Source organism: Marmota monax, unplaced genomic scaffold (assembly GCF_021218885.2).
Source record: "Marmota monax isolate L192 unplaced genomic scaffold, Marmota_monax_Labrador192_F-V1.1 WCK01_AAM20220418_F8-fsc00145, whole genome shotgun sequence".
In the NCBI taxonomy this organism is placed as follows: Eukaryota; Metazoa; Chordata; class Mammalia; order Rodentia; family Sciuridae; genus Marmota; species Marmota monax.
Window position 1 is genome coordinate 2,260,329 of NW_026695201.1, and position 21,769 is coordinate 2,282,097.

The window sequence follows — 21,769 nt, forward strand, 5'->3', positions numbered from 1 at the left end:
ATTGATATGTCAGTAGTTTGACCTGCAAATAACTCAGATATTTTCTCTAACAAATGCATTTATGTTCATCCCATTTATATCAACCTGAAAGACCCGCCGATTCCCTGTCCAAGAAAGACGCACGAGGCACTGGCTGCAAAAGCAAGAGGCGATTTATTGATACACAGGCGCCTGCGGGTGCTCAGCGAAACCTCAGCCGGAGCTTCGGTGAACTGGCACACCGGGCTTTGGGGTACAGATCTTTTATAGGGTACAGTGGTCAGTTTTCCTCCTAGCACAGTAACAGGTATCTCATTGGCTCTTTTGAATCCAGCATATAGGTCACTTAAAGGGTAAACTTGTTTTTCACTATAGGTTCCTGGAAAAACCACATAAAAACCATTTGTTATTCATTGTATGGTTTTTCATTGTATGATCCCGTTTGCCCAACCGTGCCGGCTCCTTTCCCAACCATCCTGTCCTTTCTTAATCGTTTACACTTAACTGATTTTCTGAAAAATACATCTGACATCTGTGCAGGTGCGGAAGCAAGCCCTGGTGATTTATTACTGGGCCTAAAGTTATTGGGCTGGGGTCTTTCAAACCCTAATTTACCCATTTTAACAGCTACTTTTAGATTATTCTTGAAAAATGAAGATATCAGAGAAACAGTTAATGAAGCTAGAATTAAACAGGCAGATAGGCAAGGGTCAGATCCAGAGAATGGAGGGATTGAAATGACTTCAGAACCCCTCCTCCACCCTTGTCAAGATAACCAGTCCCTCCTCCAACTTGTTGCTAAGGTAACCAGTCAGAGGGACTGTTTATTATGCCCCCTTCCTGCCCAGATCTCTCCAACGTGGCCCCTCCAACCCACTTCTCACCTTTCAGCCATCCCACTGAGCATCTCCTGGACCTAGTCACTTACCAGGAAGGATGGAGATAAGAGGAAGAGGGCAGGAGAACAAAGGAAGCCTAGGGCATAGAAAAAGGCAAAACACTCTTTAGCACATGGCCAGCACAGGCTTCATAAATGAAGGTTCAGCTGCGTGAGAAATCCAAAAAGGGAGTTTGAATTAAAGAGACAGACTCTAATTACCTTTAAACCAGCTCCAGGACAGCTTCCCCTACCTCCAGCCTCAAGCTACCTATTAGAGTATCGAGGTTTACTGAAGAGGCCAGAGAGAGAGAGAGAGAGAACAAGCCAGGGAGTGGACTTTTATTGGGGAACAAAAAATTCTGGGGAAAATCCCATCCATTGAAGATGAAGGGGGCACTGTCCCAAGGTCAGGGGTGACAACTGGGTCTTCGGGATAGTGGCCAGACAGGCCTCCACATGGCCAAGCCCTTGGGACCTGAGAAGGGTGGGGAAAGCTCTGGACACAAAGGTGTGTCTAAGCACCTCTCACCCAGCCAGGGAGGTAGCTCGAATCACGTGGGAGGATGGCCTCCCACAACACTCTTGCTTCTTGGGATACCAGAATAGCAGCTATGGCCCCCTCCTCCCTCTTGGGAGAAATCTATGTTATCCATTTTTAAATAAACCCTGCGTTATATGCTTGCTTCAGTGTGTTTCTCTAATTTTATACTTAAACATGTGAGGGAGTAGAACTCCTCGCCGGTACCAGTAGTATTATTAATATTTTAAGTCATTTTGACCTACCAAAGAAGAACCCCAAAACCATTGGACATTGCACTTTAAACATCTTTAACAGAAATAAATACAGTCCTGAATGACTTATGATATAGGCAAAATAAATAATAAATAAATAAATAAATGTCTTAATAATTCTAAAGACATCTTTACTTTTATCTAAGAAATCAAAATTAACTTATTTGTCAAGGATTTCTGTTAAATCACACAAACTAAAAGGCATTTAGGTTTATATTGTTTTACCTTATGAGTGCTTATTTATTTATAAGTCAAAATGATACCATGTAGACAACATTCAACACACACAAGCACACAAACACACATAAAATAAACTGAAAACAAAGATTTTTTATCTTCCATTTAGAATCCTCATTTGCCAGTTTTTAAAGTCAAACTGTTGATATGGTTCCACGCCATTAGCAATCCTTAAGCTTACATCTGTACTTCCCAAAGAGTTGCTCAGTTGAGACAGGATAGAAAATTTACATTTCAAAGAACTTAGTCAAAACATCCTTAAGCAGGGAGTAGGCAAAGACCAGTGAAAGCAACAGTTTTAAAGCTGAAGTTTGTTATTCAGATTTGTTTATGTATTTTTTTCTATTGTTAACAGCTAACCCATAGAGGGAAACACCCTTACAAAGGGAAATTTCTTTAGTAAAGGGTAGGAAAATTATACTTTTGAGCCCAATTAATAAAACCTTCTGACCTACTTGTTTTTTAATCAGATGTAAGACAAAGAGCACTTTCCATGCCCACCCAACCTGGAAAAGACTTCTTTAAGCTTCCCAAGACATTTCTACTTGCTTTATCACAGGTTTTAGTCATTTTAGAAAGTGCTTGCTTTAAATTTTAAAGCATTTCTCATTGTATCAGAATTTAAAATGGCCAATCAAAAATTTATACATATTTTGACCTTTTGTTTTATTAACCAAAGACCATAGATCAGCACTGAAGAAAACCAATTTAGGAATATTCAATGTCCCCATTTGTTAAGTACTTGCAAGTTGAGGTGCCATAAACATCAAGCATAAAACCAGCTGGGGTGCCAACTGGGGTTTTCCCCCACATACTTTCTCCTTCCTTGAATTTTTTCACCCATTTTAGTGGAGGTGCCTCTTCTTCCCATATTTCAACCTCCTGAGCTAACTGGTGAACTTATTTGTGTTTTGGACCAAAGCCTGCAAGCTTTCAATACTCAGGAGAAAAAGAAAAAAGAAAAATTTACATAATAGAGTGATAGGGAAAAAAGACCAAATGCTAGTGAATAATGTCATGACGTGACAAGGTATATCTAAATTATCCAGCTCAGAATAAACTGAGAACCATCAACCAAACAAAATTAATTTCCAATAGGAATTGTCACTGTCGGCCATCAGACTTTTTTTGTCTTTATCAAGTCAGACATCCTGCACAGACTAACATGATGACATTAAAACAGAGTGCACATTCAGAATCATAGGCCATGCCATACTGTAGTAATAAATCATCATTTTATTAGTCATAGGTTTAGAGCTATAAATAGGCCAGACAGCCAGATTCTCCCTGGGGCACAGCAACATAGAATTGGTATATTTCTTTCTTATAAAAATCACAACAGATCTCAAACTTACCTGGTCTCTGTGAACAACTTATACATACCTATGTAGGCCACCACTAAAGAACTTTAAGTGCCATTAAAAGAAAATGGAGATAAAATGGAATTACAGCAATCCTAAATTAAAGATCAGAAAAAGGTGATGAATTAAAATAAAAATGGAATGAACGGGGCTGGGGATGTGGCTCAAGCTGTAATGGGCTCGCCTGGTATGTGCGGGGCGCTGGGTTTGATCCTCAGCACCACATAAAAATAAAAAAACAATAAAGATGTTGTGTCCACCGAAAACTGAAAAATAAATATTAAAAATTCTCTCTCTCTCTCCCTTCTCTCTCTCTCTCTTTAAAATAAATAAATAAACAAAAATAAAAATGGAAAAAAGAGAAGGCAAATAAGTAGGTAGTAAATTTTAGTCTAATTATATTAGTGAATCAAAAATTAAAGACAGGCAATCAGTGTAGACAGGTAATTAGGTCAGAATGAGAGAATGCAGGCCAGTTTGGGTCCAGAAGTGGAGACTGGAATATTAAGGCCTCCAGAGCCCTTTGACTATGAAGATTACCTGCTAGAACAGACCAGAGCTGCTACTGAATGCCCATGTGCTGCTGCTCTCATCCTGCCTGAATCACTCCACCTTGGCCCTGTCAGCCACCTGCTTCTCACCTTTTGGTCATCCCACTCATATCTCCTGGGCCTAGTCACGTACACAGGAAGAAGAGAGATAGGAGGAAGAGGGCAGGAGAACAAATAAAACCTAAAATGTAGGAAAGAGGCAGGAGGCTCTCACTTCTTGGGATATCAGGACACCAGCCATGGCCCCCCTTCTCCTCCTTGGGAGGAGTCTCTGTTACTATTTTTTAAATAAAATTTGTTTTCCATGCTTGCCTGGGCATGCTTCTCTCGTGTTCAGACTTCAACATTTGAGGAAGAAGAACTGATCACTGATTTCTGGCGGTATCATTAGTACTTATGAAACTGGATTTAGAGTGAAAAGTGGACTCTCCATCTCAATCGCAATAATCACTGCGGGGCAGGGTTGCAGACAGCAGGCGGTAAACTCTCCAGCATTAGTGGCTGGCCTCAGGATGTAGGAGCAGACTCTTCCTCGGTGGACAGCAGGATCTACTTGGGCTGCAGCCCTCTGCAGCAGGGAATGCCTGCTTCGTGTTGCAGCAGATCCCAGACACCTGGTAATGAGGACTTTCTGGGTTCTTGTATGAGAATCCAAATGACTAGTGAGTATAAAAGAATTGGATTTATTTAAATAAGAAGAAACAGTTCTCTGGAGGCAAGAAGGGGAACTGATAGAGGTTACAACCTAAGTGTACTAGTCTAGGGGTTAATATAGCTACTGGGTAAGGGCATGGGTCAATCAGGTACTGAGAAAATGCCAAGGCTATTGGTTTGGCCCAGAAACTTCGGATTGGTTTGAAAAACCAGCCTCTACCTCAGAGCAAAGACTGTCCAAGGAAGGGACATGACCTTAGTCCTTAGAAAAACCCACAGAGCACTCCTAAGCACATTCCCACCCTGCTAAGTTCTTTATCTACAAATAACAGGAGAGATCTGCTGCGCCAGGTGTCCCTGACTCAGTCAGGCTAGGTGGGGATCCATAGCAGCCCCCTAGCAGCCACCAATGAGCATGAGACAGGGAAATACCTGGGATGCCAGATAACCCTCCCAGTATTTTATGGTGGTTGATAACAAGTTGGGAAACCATGTAGTTCAGCACATACACCCCTCTTGGCTCAAACCAATCAGTTCAAACGAATACCCCTTTTGTACTGACCAATCACCCCTACCCAACTTGTTCCCGCCAGTGAATGTGCTAATCATGTTTTAGAGTTGTTATTTGATTTTCCCGCGGTGTGTGATGATTTGCTATGATGTATGTGAAGTCCCTGCCCTCTCCAAAGAATGTATAAAACTGCTGCAAACCCTGGGCTGGGGCCTCTCAGCGTCACCAGTTGCTGTGTGTGTGCGCGGAGGACCGAGCTAGCTCGCAATAAACACCTCTTTGCTGCTTACATCGATCTTGGGTCTCTGGTGGTCTTTGGGGTCCCGAATTCGAGCATAACAGGTTGTGTTCTTTTAGCCTTTGAGTTTGTAGCCTTCACTCAGGTCTGTCCTGCTTCCTTTTTCCTGCTGCTCTAAGACAAAAGAGTTGGCTAAAATGTTTTGAATGTTTTTACAGACTAATTTCATAGAGTGGCCTTTCCATTTGAAGAAGCCTTCTCGGGGCTTGTAGCCCTTACCTGCTTGCCTCTATTTTATAATCTGTCTTATCTATTCGAATATATTCAATGTAAATAGTTAAAACAAAAAAAAAATGAAAAGAGAATTTCTTTTTATTTTATTTTTTCCTTTCCCCTCCCATACTGGGGATTCAACCCAGGAGTGTTCTACCACTAAGCTGCATCCCCAGCCATTTTTAATTTGTATTTTGAGACAGTCTCACTAAGTTGCTGTGGTGATCCTTAATCTTATGATCCTTCTTTTTCAGCCTTCTAAGTCACTGAGATTACATGCACCATGGTGCCTTGCGGAGATTTTCAAATTGAATGAAAACTTAGAATATATTCTATGTTGACTTTTAAATCTACTTTAAATAGAAAGACATAGCTGGATTAAAAGTATAAGGATGAAAAGGTATACCATATAAACACTAATAAAAAAGTTAGAGTCACTACATTAATATAAGAAAAAGTAGGCTTCAGAAAAAAAGACACAGTCCCAGAAATTATTTTTGAAATTACATTACACAATAATGAAGTGGTCATTTCACCAATGCAACTAATAAGGTCCTAGAAATACATAAAGTAAAAAAAAATAATAGAATAGAAAAGAAACTAGACAAACCCTCAATTACATTTGGAGAAATTTATACTCTTTATTCAATAATCAAGAGAAGTAATTAGAGCTAATGAATAGGGATAATGAAGATGTAAAGAGTTCTATCAACCATCTGACCTATTAAAATTTACATATTAATGAACTCAACCACATCAGAATATACACATTTCAACTGTCTCAGCTTAAAACAAATAATAACAGGTTTAAAACAATTGAAATCAAATACAGCATGTTCTTAGAATGTAACAGAATTAAACCAGAATTTAAGAAATTGACATTGAGAGTGTCCACAAATTTGAAAAAAAAAAAAAAAAGAGGAGGAAAAAAACCCTCCACATCTCTAAAGAACTTATAGGTCAAAAAAGAAATCATATTTAAAAATTACAATATGTTTTGAAGTAAAATGAAAATACAACTTTTTAAAATCTGAAATAAAGTTAAAGCAGTGTTTCGAAAGATCAAATGGAGTTAAATGATATAAATGAAAAGAATTTACAAATCCATGAAATAAGTCTTCATTTCATAAACTATAAAAGAGGAATATGCTGCCAGTAATGATGGCACACACCTGTAATCCCAGTGCTTTGGGAGGCTGAGGCAGAAAAATCACAAGTTCAAGGGCAGCCTCAGCAACCTAGGGAGATGCTGTCTCAAAATAAAAAATAAAAAGAATTGGAGATGCAGCTCAGTGATAAAGCTCCTCTAGATTCAATCCTTAGGACCAAAAATTTAAAAAAGAATATACTAAATTCAAAGCAATCAAAAGTAGACAATTTTAATGATATGAGCAGAAATAAGTAATATTGAGAACACTATACAGTGAAGAAAACAGTGCAATCAAAGCCAGTTCTTTAGAAAGAAAATTAGCAGTACTCTAATGATACTGACCAAGGTAGGGGTGGGACCAGACAACTAAATAACAAATATCAGCAGAGAGACAAAACACAGTTGTAAATGCTATGGATAAGATGATATTACAGATTATTCAATAAAAGTGAGTAAATAAGACAACCTTGGGATAAATTCAGCAGCATAAATGAAATGGGAAAAAAAATTCTGGTGTTGGGTATGAACCTTAGTTTGAGACATGGTCGAGCTAAAATGCCTGAGTTGGTCTTGATCTTGCGATCTTCCTGCCTCAGTTCCCAGTTGCTGGTATTACAGGTGTTTGCCTCTGCGCCTAGACAGGTAATTTCTTAAATGACAAAAGTAACAAATCTCACAGAATAAGAAATATTTAACAGGAATACTCATACCTATGAGTAGCTTAATATTTAAAATTTCCAACAACTAAAAAGCCATGACTAGGTTGCTTTACTGGAAACTTCTAACATTGGAGGAAGAAATAATAATTACATAAAGTTTTACAGAGTGCGGAAGAAAAGGGAACACTTCTTATTAAGTAAAACTAGTATTAACCAACTCCCCAAATCAAAGACATTACAACATGAAAATATAAACCTACAATCCATTGTCCTTCAAAAGCAAAAATTCAAAAACCCTCAACAAAATATGAGAAATACAATAAAAATGATGATATATCATGACAAAGTAGGATGTATCATGAGAATCCAAAACTGAAAATATATATTATCAAAAGATTAAGATTAAAGAAAAATGTAAAATCCTTTCAACACATACAGAAAAGTCTGACAAAATTAAACATTTGTTAATAAATTTTTTTAAAATCCAATATTGGCAATATGAATGAACACCTTCTTTCTGAGGAAGGATTTTTACAAAAAGCCCACACTAATATCATACTTAATAATGAAAGACAGAATGTTATCCCCTGAAGTTTGGGGGAATGAAGGGAAAAATGGGTCTGATTTCATCACTCCTGTTGAACATTATAGCATAGGACCTCACTAGTGCAATAAACAGAGAAAAGAACATCAAAAGTAGATTGATTGGAAAGGAAAAAATAAAATAAAGTTATCTTTTTTCATAAATGGCAAGGCCGACTATGTGAAAAATCCCAAGGAATCTTTCTTTTAAAAGAAAAATGGTGTGTATATGTGTAATAAGAATTGTAATGCATTCCACTATCATATATAAATAATAAATAAATAAGCAAGCTGCTAGAGGACTGGAGTCGTAGCTCAGTGGTAGAGCACTTGCATAGCATGTGTGAGGCCCTGGGTTTGACTCTCAGCACTGCATATAAATAAATAAAATAAAGGTCCACTGACAACTAAAAAAATATTAAAAGAAAAAAAATGTTTTTAAAAAGAATCTGCTAGAACTGCTGGGTGCAGTGGTACACACCTGTAATACCAGAGATTTAGATGATACCTATCTCAAAATAAAATAATTAAAAATTTAAAAGTCTGGAGATGTAGCTCAGTGCTAGAGCATCCCGGGGTTTAATTCCCAAATTAAATTTGTAGATTATATGGCCAACATATAAAAATTATACTTCTAAATGCTTGTATAAAACAATTAGAAATGGTTTTCACATAAATATTTATTTTAAATGACTTACACTGGAATTGATTGAAATACTCACTAATAATGGATGGATAAGTAGATTAACTCCATCACACAATGAAATACCTCACCAGAAAGGAACGGACTCTAAGTCCACACAGTAACATGGATGGATCTAAAACCTTGAGGGACAAAAAGCAAAAATTCATACAGTATGATTCCATTTACATAGAATTTAAGAGCACAGGCAAAACTAACCCATATTATTATGGATACATATAATGATTGTAAAAATAGAAAGGAAAACAAAGAAGCACTAGCCACCAAATTCATAGACTGATGACCCCTCAGAAGAGAGGGTCTGCTGTGACCGGGAAGAGACACCGGGGTCTGGGATGAGCCAGCAGCAGCCTGCTAGCCTCGTCTTTGATAGCCAGTGCTTCTATGCATGGCTCTGAAGGGAATATGTACAGTAAGAGTATTTTTTTTTAATTCTAAAACCTGATCATATGGTTTCAATACAGTAATACAAATCAGCTTTCTTTTTTTTATTAATATTTACCTTTTTTTAATGTGGTTTTCCCCATTCCAGTCCTCAATACTTACTCTTTCCCTCCTCTTCTCCCTCCCCCGTTCTCTTTCCTGTCTACTTACCTTTCATATTATTTTATTAATGATTTGTAGATAGACATAAAGATGAAATGCAGTGTGGTATATGCATGAACAGTACATAGTAGAACTTGGTCAATTTTGTTCCAGTTCCTTCCATTTCCTGTCCCTCCTCCTTCCTCCCACCTCTATCCCCTTCCTCTACTCCGCTGATCTCTCATCTATTTGAAAATTATATTTTTAAAATCATTATTTACAACAACATGACAATTCTATGTCCTACAAACTAGGTACACCAACTGCATGGAAAAACCTACAAAACACTGATGGGATCAAAGACAACCTCAATAAGTGAAGATATAGCCCATATTTATAAATTTAGACTCTACTATTAAGGGTATCTGTTCTCTCAAACTGATCTGTAGCGACAAATCTATTCTTGATTTTTTCTTTGTAAAGAATTACAGGCTGAAATAAAATGTATACAGAACAGCAAAGGGACGTGAACAGTCAGAAAATTTTGAAAAATCAAAGTTGGAGGACATGAACTTGAGCCCAGACTTGGGATGGACTTAGACTTGTAGCATAGATTTATAGTAATGAAGACAGCACCATTTTTGAATACATGAGAATCCAGAAATAGACCCCGACATACATCACCCGTTGATTTTCAACACACAGGCAAAGGAAATTCAATGAAGAAATAGTCTTCTCGATAAATGATGAGAAGAGAACAGCTGGATATACATAAGTAAAAAGGAATCTTGGTTTTTCTTATGTTAATAGGATCATACCAATATAGATTCCTTGGTTTAAAAAATGAATTCTGATTTTGCAAAAAGTTATCACTGGACACAGTCGGTGAAACTTACATAGAAACACTGTACTATATTTGAAAGGTCTGCAATCTGAAAATTCTTCAAAATAAAAGTTTGTGATAAATGAACCTTGAGATATCCTTCATAATATATAAAAAAGTCAACTCAAATGGATCATAAACTTATAAAAACTAAAACTACAAATACAGAGAAGAAAATAATAAGACTTTATGATCGTAAGTTATAGTTTTTTTAGCTATAATACCAAAAGCATAAATCATAAAAATGAAAAAAATAAACCATACTATTTAATACTTCCCCCAAATATTTTCTTGCCTCTATACCTGTATCACTTTTTGATTTTTGTTATAAAACTTCTACTTTTACTCAATTGACTTCTTACCTCTTCCTTGAAAATTTCCTCATTTCTAAAACTAGTAATGATTTCTCATGGCCCTCCCACATCTGCACCCCGATACTTTGAGCCTTGGTAATAAGAGTGTAAACTGGCACAATCGCTTTTTAAGTGTGTCCCAGTGTCAGTACAAAAATGAATGTATACATGACCAATGACTCCACAGATCTACTCTTAGAAACATATCCAAATGGAAAGTGAACAAATGCACATTGAATATGATGTGCAATTGTGCTCATAGTAGTGCTATTTATAATATCCCAAAATTTGAAAATCACTAAAGAGCTTGTCAAGATATACAAATAAATGCTGGTATACAAATAAATAAATATACAAATAAATAAACCCACATAACAGATTTTTATAATCAATGAGAAGGAAGGAGCTACAACTATCTGAGACAGAAGGGGTAAATCTTTTAAACAATGTCATATGAAAGATTGTAGGCCTGTAATTTAGAGACTCAGGAGGTTTTAGGCAGGAGGTTCACAAGTTAGAGGCCAGTCTGGGCAACTTATTGAGACCCTGTCTAAATTAAAGTATAAAAAGAACTGAAGACATGGCTCAGTGGCAAAACATCCCTGGGTTCAACCCCCAATACCAAAATATGAAAATAAAAATCAGACACTAATGAGTATATATTGTATGAATCAACTTAACTAAAATATCAAGGCAGGACAAGCCGTATCATTAAATGTCAGGCTCCTGGTTATACCTGAGGGGAAGAGGAGTATACTGAATGAAAGATGTAAGAAAGAGAGAGAGAGATCATTTGGGATACTTTTCTGTTCTGAATGCTCATTACTTAACAGAAATCACATTTCAATCTGTGAAAAACTATTGAGTTGCACACTTATGTTATAGTACTTCATATGCATTATATTCAATAATTTTAAAAACTGATGACTTATCTAGATTGCATATTTTGCCTTCCTTTGGCAAACTGTATGTTCCATATTAAAAAAAAAAAAAAGTTTCAGTGCCTGGAGCAGCAATTGGCACATAGTACTGAATTACCAGTGGTATGATGATTAAAACAAACAAACAAACAAAAAAAGATTGAATTTAAAAGAAACTATAAATATAAAGCAGACTAAAATAGTCTTTTTCTCCTATGATTTTTGGATCCTTTTGCTTTCAGTTTTCCATGGAAATTTAGATTCTGCTGCAATAAAACAGATGGCAGAATGAAGGCAAGACAGAGGAATAACATGCTCTTCCTAAGCCTCAGGAAATAGGAAAGGATAATGTGGAAGGGTTTTGCTCTCCACTTACCTCTAGGAATCAGAAGGAGAATTCATACTAATTATTATACATAATAATATGCATATATAGAGAAATGGATACATAAATATGGAGAAAAATTGAAATACAGATTTTAAAATATTGGAATACTTTCATCCACAAATGAGTATCATGAGTTTTACCCTTTTGTTCCATGGATGTATATGTGTACGTGTGAGTGTCTAGCTATACAAATTTTACAACTTCAATTATATATATATATATATATATACACACACACACACACACACACCCAAACACACACACACACCATACACAAGAAAAATGTTTTCAAATATTTTACTAACCTGTCTGCATGACTAAGAAAATTCTTATATTTAAAATATTACTTGAATATCTAGAAAATCCCAAGAATGTGCAAAAATTCTGGGAAATAGTGACTCAAGAAAAAGAGTCACATTTTTATGACAAGTTATTCGTCTTGGAATTCAAGGGTTACTTACAAAGAACTAACAAGAAAATAAAGAGTTAAATGTACTCTTAGAACCATATAATGTTAACAATGAACACCACCTAGAGATGGCTTACCTACTCACTGAAGTTTTATGAATAAAGAAATACAATCCAGAAAAGATTACTGATTGATACACAATGGCTAGGACAGTATTATCCAAAGAGATTCAAAGGCAGATGTGGGAAGTGTTGAAGTTGGTGTTGTAGAAGACAGAGGCAAGTGTAGACCAAAGCACTAAAATGAAGAGTAGGTTCCTTACGGATTAGAATCAGGATGGAATCACTAAGGACCAAACATGATATCAATGAGGGTGGAGAGGATTCATTATATTTTTTCATTCATTGCACTTTTATTGAATGCTTAACATGTTTAGACCCTCTGCTAGATTCTGAACAGATAGTAAGTAGCAAAATTGAAATGATTTCCAACCAAATGTAGTTTATAGACTTGTGGGAAAGAGTGATGAACTCTATGTACAGCTACATATATACAAATGCACATATATACACACTTTGAAGGAAAACAAAATATAACTTACAGGAAAAAATGAGTGACATAAATAGGCTGGGTATTCAAGGTTCTCTCATAGTGTCATTTGAAAGGGATATTTTTGAACAGAAACTTATACAATTAGGAGAAATGATCCAAATGAACTTTCAGGGGGATCTAAAACAGTGGGAAGTTCCTTGTTATGGTTTTGGATTTGAAGTGTCCCCACAAAAGCTCCTGTGTTTGAAACATGATATACAGTAAGAATTCATACCCCATTTGAATCAAATATATGATATGTCAAGATCATTGTATTGTCTTGAGCAAACAATTAAATAAATAAAGCAATATAGCAATGTTCTGAGGAGAATGATTAGACTGTGAGAGCAGTAACCTCCTCAATGGATTCATCCATTTGATGGATTAATAATTTGAATGGACAACCGGGTGGTAACTCTAGGTGGGTGGAATGTGACTGCAGTAAGTAGGTCAGTGGGGACCTAACCTGGGCCTGTATCTGTTCCTGGTCCCTCTCTCTTTCTGCTTCCTGGCTGCCGTGACCTGAGAAGCTTTTCTCTCCCACACCCTTCTGTCCTGATTCTGCCTCTCTGCAGGCCCAGAGCAATGGAGCTGGCCCACCGTGGATTGACCCTCTGAACTGGAGTCCAAAATAAACTTTTCATCCTTTAAGTTATTCTCTTAGGCATTTTGTCTACAGAAATAAAAAGTTAAAACAATCCTAATGTATATTGAAGAACCAAAAATGATAACGTGGCCGGAGAAAATGAGCTAAGAAAGATGTGGGAGTCAATGTTGGAGAGGAAGGCAGGAAAAAATGTTGTTTAGCCTTATAAAATATGTGGAGGCTTATGATTTTATCTTAAGTGCAACTAGGTATCTTTTCTGGTTTTAGGAATGACTTATCCAATTTAGGTTTAAAATATATGACTTTGAATTGTGTGTGGAAAAAAAAAATACAACGGAGTAAGAATAGGAAGAGCAGGTAATGGGTAGAATATTATTGTATTAATTCAGTCAAGAAAGGTTGGTGATTCACACTAGAGTAGCAATACGTAAGAGAATAAAAACTAAACAGATTTAAGACTATACTTTGAGGAAAACTGACATATATTAGTAATGAATTGGAAGTAGAAACTGAAGAAGAGGAAGCATAATAGAATAACAATAATTTCTTGGCAAAAACAGAGGGAAATAAGAACACCAAATTTTCAGGGTTGGAAATTTTGAAGATTTCATATTTGATGTTTCTTAAACTCCTGGGAGACTCCAAATAGGGTTGTTAGGTTTTCTCTTTGATATAGTTTAGTCTATAGCTCAAAAGAGAGTGATGGCCTTGAGATAAAAAAAAAAACAAACTTATGAGCCCTTGGCATTGATAGTGATGGTATTTGAAGTCATAGGTCTGAATCGAGAGAGAGTTCTACAAAGTAAAGAATACTGAGAAGGACTTATTAGGTGGACAAAATGAGAAAAATAGTGTCATGGAAAATCAGGATGCAAAAATCATTAAGAAGTGAGGACTAGTCGTGTGCCCTAAGATTTCAAGTAAGGGAAGGACAAGAAAGGTCTAATGGATTTGGCATCATACAGAGATCATCAACAACTTTGGCAAAATGTTTGTTGAAATGTCTCAGACAAAACCAGATTGAAATTGGTCAAAACGTGAATAGAAAGAGAACAAGAGGAGGAGATCCACTGAGATGTTTGAGTAGAGAAGGGAGCAGAGATATTAACCTCTAGCTGGATGAAGATATGTGGCAAAAAAATTGTATACTCTTTAGGGGAAAAAATGGAAATACTAAGGTGTTCTTAAATGCTGGAAGTATTGATCAAGTGAAGACTAGAAAGGTAAAGAGGTAGAAAATAGAAAAAAAGTCTATAAGAAGGTGAGAGGAGATGGATTCAGAGTATGTGTAACAATGGGAAGATTATTCAAGGTCAGGCAGAAGGCACATGAGGTAGGGGCTGGGGATATAGCTCAGTTGGTAGAGTACTTGCCTTGCATGCACAAGGCCCTGGGTTCAATCCCCAGTACCACCAAAATACAACAACAACAAAAAAGAAGGTACATGAGGTGAACCTTGAGGTAAGGGAAGGACCTTGGTAGACAGTCAATGGTGAGTAGGACTAGCTTTCCCCTCCTTCCTGAAGATGGTTCTCTTGATGGCCTTAATGAGTTCCTTGTTACGAAGACTGTAGATAATTGGGTTGGCTAGTGGTGTCAAGACAGAGTAGACTACAGCAAGTGTTCGGTCAAGAGTCAGTGAATAGCTCTTCTTTAGCCGCACATACATGAAGATGATGCTCCCAAAGAAGATGAGGACCACAATGAGATGGGAGGCACATGTAGAGAAGGCCTTCTTCCTGCCCGCTGCTGTTTTTATCTTCAGCACTGCTCCAATAATTCTCCCGTAAGAAATCATGATAAAGAGAAAGGTGATAAGGATAATAAACGCATTGACAGCAAAGTCCACCAGAACGTTAGTGGATGTGTCCTTGCAAGCCAGGCTCAGAAGAGGTGGAAAATCACAGAAGATGTGCTGGATTTCATTGTAGTCACAGAAGGGAAGCTTCGAGACCAGGATGACCTCAGAAATGGGACACAGGAAGCCACAAGTCCAACAGCCAGCAGCCATCTTGGCACAGAGTGCTGTGGTCATGATGGCAGGGTAGTGGAGGGGCCTGCAGATGGCCAGGTAGCGGTCATAGGCCATGGCGGTGAGAAGGTAACATTCAGAGGCCCCTAGGGAGTGGAAGAAGTAGGTCTGAAGGAGGCATCCTGCAAAAGAAATGGTCTTCTTCTCACTGAGAAGATTAGATAACATCTTGGGGATGGTGGTGGCTGTGTACCACAACTCCAAGAAGGAGAGAACACTGACAAAGTGATACATGGGCTTGTGGAGCGCTCTGTCCAGTCGTATGACTAAGAAGATGAGTGCATTGCCACAAATGGTGAACAGGTAAGCCAACAATAGCAGCCCAAAAAGCCAGCCCCTGACATGTCCCACACTGGGGAAGCCCAGGAGTACAAATTCATTCAGGCTGGAGTGATTACGTTGCTCCATGAGAGACTGAGGTGAACAAGGAAATGAGAAAACATTGGATTAAGGGGACAGCCAAATCTAAGTCAAAATTCAATTTCTCTCTTTCTGTCTCTGTCTCTTAAAATCTAAAGTTAGCGCTTTAATTGCTATTATTATTAATACCACCCTAAAAACAATAATAGCACTTATTCTAAATACATTCATGAGATAAATACCATTGTTACGCTTATTTTACAGATGGAATACTCAGGAATATAGAGGACAGCAGGATGATGACACTTTTACATTTGACATAGATACTATTTCTCAGAAACATAATTTGAATTTATGCACTTTAACTCCCTGCTATTTAATGTCTCTTTATAAATGTGAGTTTCCCAAACATCCCTTCTCCTCGGGTCACAGTTTTTCTCTAGTCAAGGCTAAAAGGTTGGTTTTGTCTACGAGATTAATATCATAGCAAGTTTTTCTCATTGTTCAGTACACTTTTATAACAATCAATTGAACAAATATGTGTCAAGCATAAGGAATTCAAAATTCAAGAAGGTATAATCTCTACCACCAGAAATCTTACAACCTATGCAGTCACATCTGTCAGTATTCTCAATATAACCTGTGAAGTACAGAACACTGCAGAATACCCAGGGGCACATTTCTCAGACCAGGGTAACTGAAAAGAGTTCTCAAGACAAGTAAGCCCTGAGAGCCAGGCACCGTGGTACACAAGTGTAACTCCAGTCACCCAAGCTGAGGTGGAGGATTATAAGTTTGAGGCCAGTCTGAGCAACTTAGTAAGATCCTGCCTGAAAATGAGAATAAAAAGAGTTGGGAATGTAGCTGAGTAGTAAAGCACTCCTGAGTTTAATCCCCACTACCACAGAAGAAAAAAAAGATAAAATTATAGGTTTGATATTTTTAAATGTTAAATTCACTCAGAGCAATGAGCATTTGCAGGAATTTCTGCTAAACTACTTCTGCTCCACAGAGACTGTACATTCATTTTTTTTTCCAATTATGGCAAACAGATGTGTTAAAATAACAATTTGTTCTTCTTTACACTTCTGGTACTATTATCACTCCTGACCATTTGTTTCTGGTTTATCTTTCTTCCTTTTTGCCCATCTGGAAACCACATCTCATCCTTCAAAAATCAGATCAGATATCAGATGTTAATGATTCTTTCCTGACTCTCTTAAGAAAAAAAAAAAGTTACTTATTCCACCTTCTGTAGCCTCATAACCTTTACACTGTCTACTGTTTACACTGTTGTTATCTTTATATCAAATCTGTCTTTGTAAATTGGTAAAGTAATTGAGAGTAAATATAGCACTTCGTTAATTACTGCATATTCTCCTGCTTATAACTACAATAATAAGCATAGAACTGTAAACTCAATTCAGTTTTCTTAAATACACTTGAATTATTTTTCTGATGCCAATTTAAGTTACATTTTCCAACTGCACTTGAACATATATCCTTCTTGTCTTCCCACATCTCAAGCTCAATACATCCAAATGAATTTAGCATCTCAAATCTGGTCTATTCTCACTTCCCCTAGTCCTGTTTAAGGACTCATTATTGACTTCCACCAACCCACAGGAATTAAAGCAATATTCTTGATCATCTTTTGTGCACAAGGAACTGTTATTGATGATGCTTCCTCTTGCTAAAATTGAGCTTGTCTGAAGCTGATTGTATGTGTAAGACAAGGAAGGTCTAACAAGTATGGAATAATTTCAGGAGCACTCTGAAGACCTCTCAACCATAAATTCTTGTACCACCAAGTGTCTTTAAGCCCTCAAATGCAGAACCTGGGTAAGGCCTTCTCAAATGGAAGTATTTCCAAATGCTCTGCTCCTGACATATCCCTTCCCTTCCCTTCCTTTTCATTGCTGATTTCTTTAGGTCTTAGCCACAGCTCCTATGTCATGCACGATTTTTTTTTTTCCCAGAAACTTATACTCTCTACTATCTGTGCTAGAACCTAACCATTCTGTAGCAGCACTCAGGGTAACTTTCTGTCTCTTAACATTTTCAAACTAGGTATTAGTCAATCCCTTGATTGTAGATTGAAATTAAGTATCAAATGGAAAGGAAGATGAACTTTAAAGTCTCTTCTGGATCTGATGCTCTAAGATCTAAAATCTGGGTACTCCAAGACCCAGTTATTTGTCAGCTTCCCACTAAACCAATTCTCTGATTTAAGAATAATATCTGTTTTCAAATCCCTTGCCCATCCCACCTCTTGGATTCCTGATAAACAGCTAGCATGGGCCCCAGCTCACCTACTGCTGACCATCATCTGCTTGGTCTTGTCTGGCTTGGTATATATGTGGGAGATCAAGACTGGATCCAGTAGCCTTTTCTCTTCCTCAGTGATTCTTATCCTGCAGGTAGGGTTGCTAGAGCCAACACTGACAGTCTTAGGCCATTAGGGACACAAGGAAGGGAGAGACCCCAGTCCCAGAGGCAGGTGACAATTGGGCTCAGGGATAGGCTCCTGGGAGGGCCCTTGGAGGCAGGCCAAGTTTTCCTCCCACCTGGGGAGCTGGGATCAGGGAGTACATGTTATGCTATCCCATTACCCTTCCTGCAAACCTCACCTCCACATCTCTAGTGACTTCTTAGGACAGAAGCCTAATGTTCCCTTTAAAAACAAAAAGCCTCTTTAATAAGAGCTATTTCTTCTGAAATAAATAAATATGGGCTGAGGAGCCTCTATTTTGATTTTTGGTTCCAATACAACATCCATTTACTGAGCTTTTGGTAGGCCACACATGGTATCCTAAGCACAATGCACGTATTAACTGATACAATATTCAGTATTACTCTATGAATAATTGAGTAATTATTGGGTTGGGAAGATTGTCAGTCCCATTTTACACCTGAGGAATGGAAGCACAGAGCATTTAACAATTTGCCCTCAGTCACACAAATGGTGCCTCTGTCAGCATCTTAAACCAGAGCATTCTGACCCAGGACTGTGGTCACCACTTCTAAGTACCATCACCTCCAGAAGCATCGATGGTGGTCAAAGAAACATAACCATGTCCACAGGGGCACAAAGTGGCACTTTCCTCCTGGCCTGTGCTCTTGACCACTACAGATTACCTATGTGCCTTGAGGAAGTCACTTGTTTCTTCAAATGTGTATTTTGTCATGTTTAAGTGTGTGTGTAAAAGTTAAGTGTGATAAAAATTATATCAACTGTAAAATGTGTTATTCTACCTTTCTTGCTTCACTTATTAAGTGCAGGTATTTGACATGCTCCTCCAAATAGCTTAGTGTAAGTGACTTAGCATCTCAGGGCCTTATTTTCTCCACCTTGGAAGAGAGCACATTTGAGTTACTTTGAGAATCAAACAGCATGATAATGCCTTAAAGTCAAAAAGAAGGAACACACCTGTAGTTTGACAAAATTAGGTTCATTGACTTTTTCAATGAAGAGGATCACACACCACCAGAATTGTGAAGCATTTCAGTAAGAGGGTATTGGGAAAGGATTGTTAGAGGATGTGGACGTGTTTCAGGTCACTTGGGAAGGATTCAAGGAAGCAGAGTTTGCTTTGGATTGGGTTCCGTCAGTTACTGGGGCCTGAAACATCTAGAAGGCAGACTGAAGCTAGCATTGACCAAGACAGGGAAGCTACTCATATTAGCTAAGAGAGGAAAAAATATGCTGGTTTGTATAGTGATCTTGTTTTTGTTTGTATTTAAACAGAGTAAATGGTCTTCCCCCGCCCTCACAATATCACGTAGTCACAGAGTGACCCTGTCTGATCCTGGTATTCCATTGAGGATGCCTCTGCCTTTCTCTTTCTCAGATAAAATCCATAAATGCTGAAATATAAAATCTAGTCCATAACTGATGATCTATAAACTTTAAGTTTCTCCCCATGACCATTATACTATTTTAGTTTTTAGTGTTTCCAACATTAACTGAAACTGCCCTCCTTAAGTTCACTATATTACAAAATAACTAAAATAAATGTGTAGTTTTGGATTGTTTAAAATTTAGTTTTCATGAATTAAATCTATCTACTTGTCGCTTCCTCTAATTGATTTCTAACAGAGGATTAATATCCAGAATATATGAAGAACTCAAAAAAAAACACATAAAAATAAAACCCTAAATAAACTAAACACACACTTCTCAGAACAAGTACTAATGGCTGCTAATTATATAAAAAATGTTCAACATCTTTAGCCATTTGGAAAATGCAAATTAAAAACTACAATGAGCTGTATGTGGTAGTTCACACCTGTCATTCCAGCAACTGAGGAGGCTGAGACAGAAGAATCACAAGTTTGAAGCCAGCCTGGACAACTTAGGACACCCTATCTCATAAAAAAAATATATATTAAAAAGGGCTGCAGGCTGGGCACAGTGGTGCATGCCTATAACCCCAGTGGCTCAGGAGGCTGAGTCAGGAGGATCACAAGTTCAAAGCCAGCCTCAGCAACTCAGCGAGGCCCTAAGCATGATATTTAAAAAGATCTGGAGATGTAGTTCAGTGGTTAAGTGACTCTGGGTTCAATCCTCATACCAAAAAAAAAAAAAAAAGTTTGGAGCTGTAGCTCAATGGTAGAGCTTGCAGGATGTGAAGAAAAACAACCCTTATACATTGTTGGTCATCATATAAACTAAGGCAGATCTGCAAACACAAGAACACAGTTTTCATGCCTGGTCTTAGACTCTTCTTCTACAGAACAGCCTTTAACCAACCTACATGTATATTAGAGTCCCCTTGACTTATGAGGGTCACTCTTCCTCAAATTGGCTTTGGTTTGTCACTGTCTCACTCTCTGAAATGAGCAGAAAGGCTACAAACATTTCACATAAAAATAGAAATCGGCTAAGTCGCCTAAGTTTTTAAATCACCCTTCCCTCCACTTGGAATCATCCTTGAACAAAATCCAGTTCCTGTTCTAGGATCCTGTTTTACTCAGCTTTTTTTTTTGGTGCTACCACTGAAAGACCCAACCAGAACAACTGTAGAAGAGGAAAAGTTTTAGGGGCTCACGTTTCCGAGTTCTCAGTCCATAGAAGACCAGCTCCATTCCTGGGGCTCGAGGTGAGGCTGAACATCATGGTGGAAGAGTGTGGCAGAGGAGAGCAGCTTACCTGGTGCTCCAAAAGCAGGAAGAGAGACTTCACTTTCCAGGTACAAAATATATACCCCCATAGTCACGCCCCCCAATGAACCAGTTCCTCCAGCCATACCCCACCTGCCTCCAATTACCACTCAATTTATCTCATCAGGGATTAATTCACTGATTAGATTTTTCCTCCAAACTTTCTTGCATTGTCTCACATGTGACATTTTTTAGGACACCTCACATTCAAACCACAACAGATACATTATACCAAGGTAAATTCTCCTTGTCCTTCTGTTATTCACTTCTAGCATCACCTCTTCAAGGAAGTCTGACCTAACCACTGTGTAAATATTTTGGTCCCCAATCCTTATTCTATTTTTTGCATCTCAGTTATTCTTTTTATAGCCCCAACCATAATTTTAATTACATAGTTATATGTTTCTCTCACCAAAAAACCAAAAAGTTCGTGAGGTCAGGGACCAATTTTTCCTCAACACCATCATTCAGTACCTGGTATTGTTCCTGGCACATCCAACAACTACTTGTTGGACGAATCAAGGAAAGGCTTGTGGGACTTTCCCTAGTCCACTCTCCACACACACTCATACACAACATTTACACCCAGATTAGGCGAAATGCTCTCTTGGCTTAGTATCCAGAGCACTCTCTATTTCTGAATTCATCCCATTTCTAACAGTTCATTCAATGTTATTATTTCTGAATCGTAAGTGCAGAAACCATTTTTATTCTATATTTGTTCAGCACCATATCTGTACACAATGTCTGGCAGAGAGAAGGCATAAAATACACTTAATAAATGGCTTCCACAGTCCGGCTGCAGCAAAATAACCGGGGGGTGACGAACAACTTGTGAACGTTGATACAGCAGGAGTAGGAGCCGTTTATTATTGGACAGGAGCAGTATTTATACATTCCACACAGCTTATCTAATTAGCATAAACTAGATACATCAGTCAACCAATCAGGAATCTCCACACTTAATG

At 37.7% G+C, this 21,769-nt stretch overlaps 1 protein-coding gene and 1 non-coding gene across 2 annotated transcripts; one reads left to right on the forward strand and one right to left on the reverse strand.

Moving 5' to 3' along the window:
- Nucleotides 1-14,588: 14,588 nt before the first annotated feature.
- Trnaa-ugc (transfer RNA alanine (anticodon UGC)) lies at nt 14,589-14,661 on the forward strand. Its single transcript has one exon. It is a non-coding gene; the product is annotated as a tRNA-Ala (tRNA).
- A 71-nt stretch (nt 14,662-14,732) lies between these two features.
- Nucleotides 14,733-15,686, reverse strand: LOC124082455 (olfactory receptor 6N2). The gene has a single exon (XM_046428853.1). The coding sequence runs from the start codon at nt 15,684-15,686 to the stop codon at nt 14,733-14,735; it is 954 nt and encodes a 317-aa protein (XP_046284809.1).
- Nucleotides 15,687-21,769: the final 6,083 nt, after the last annotated feature.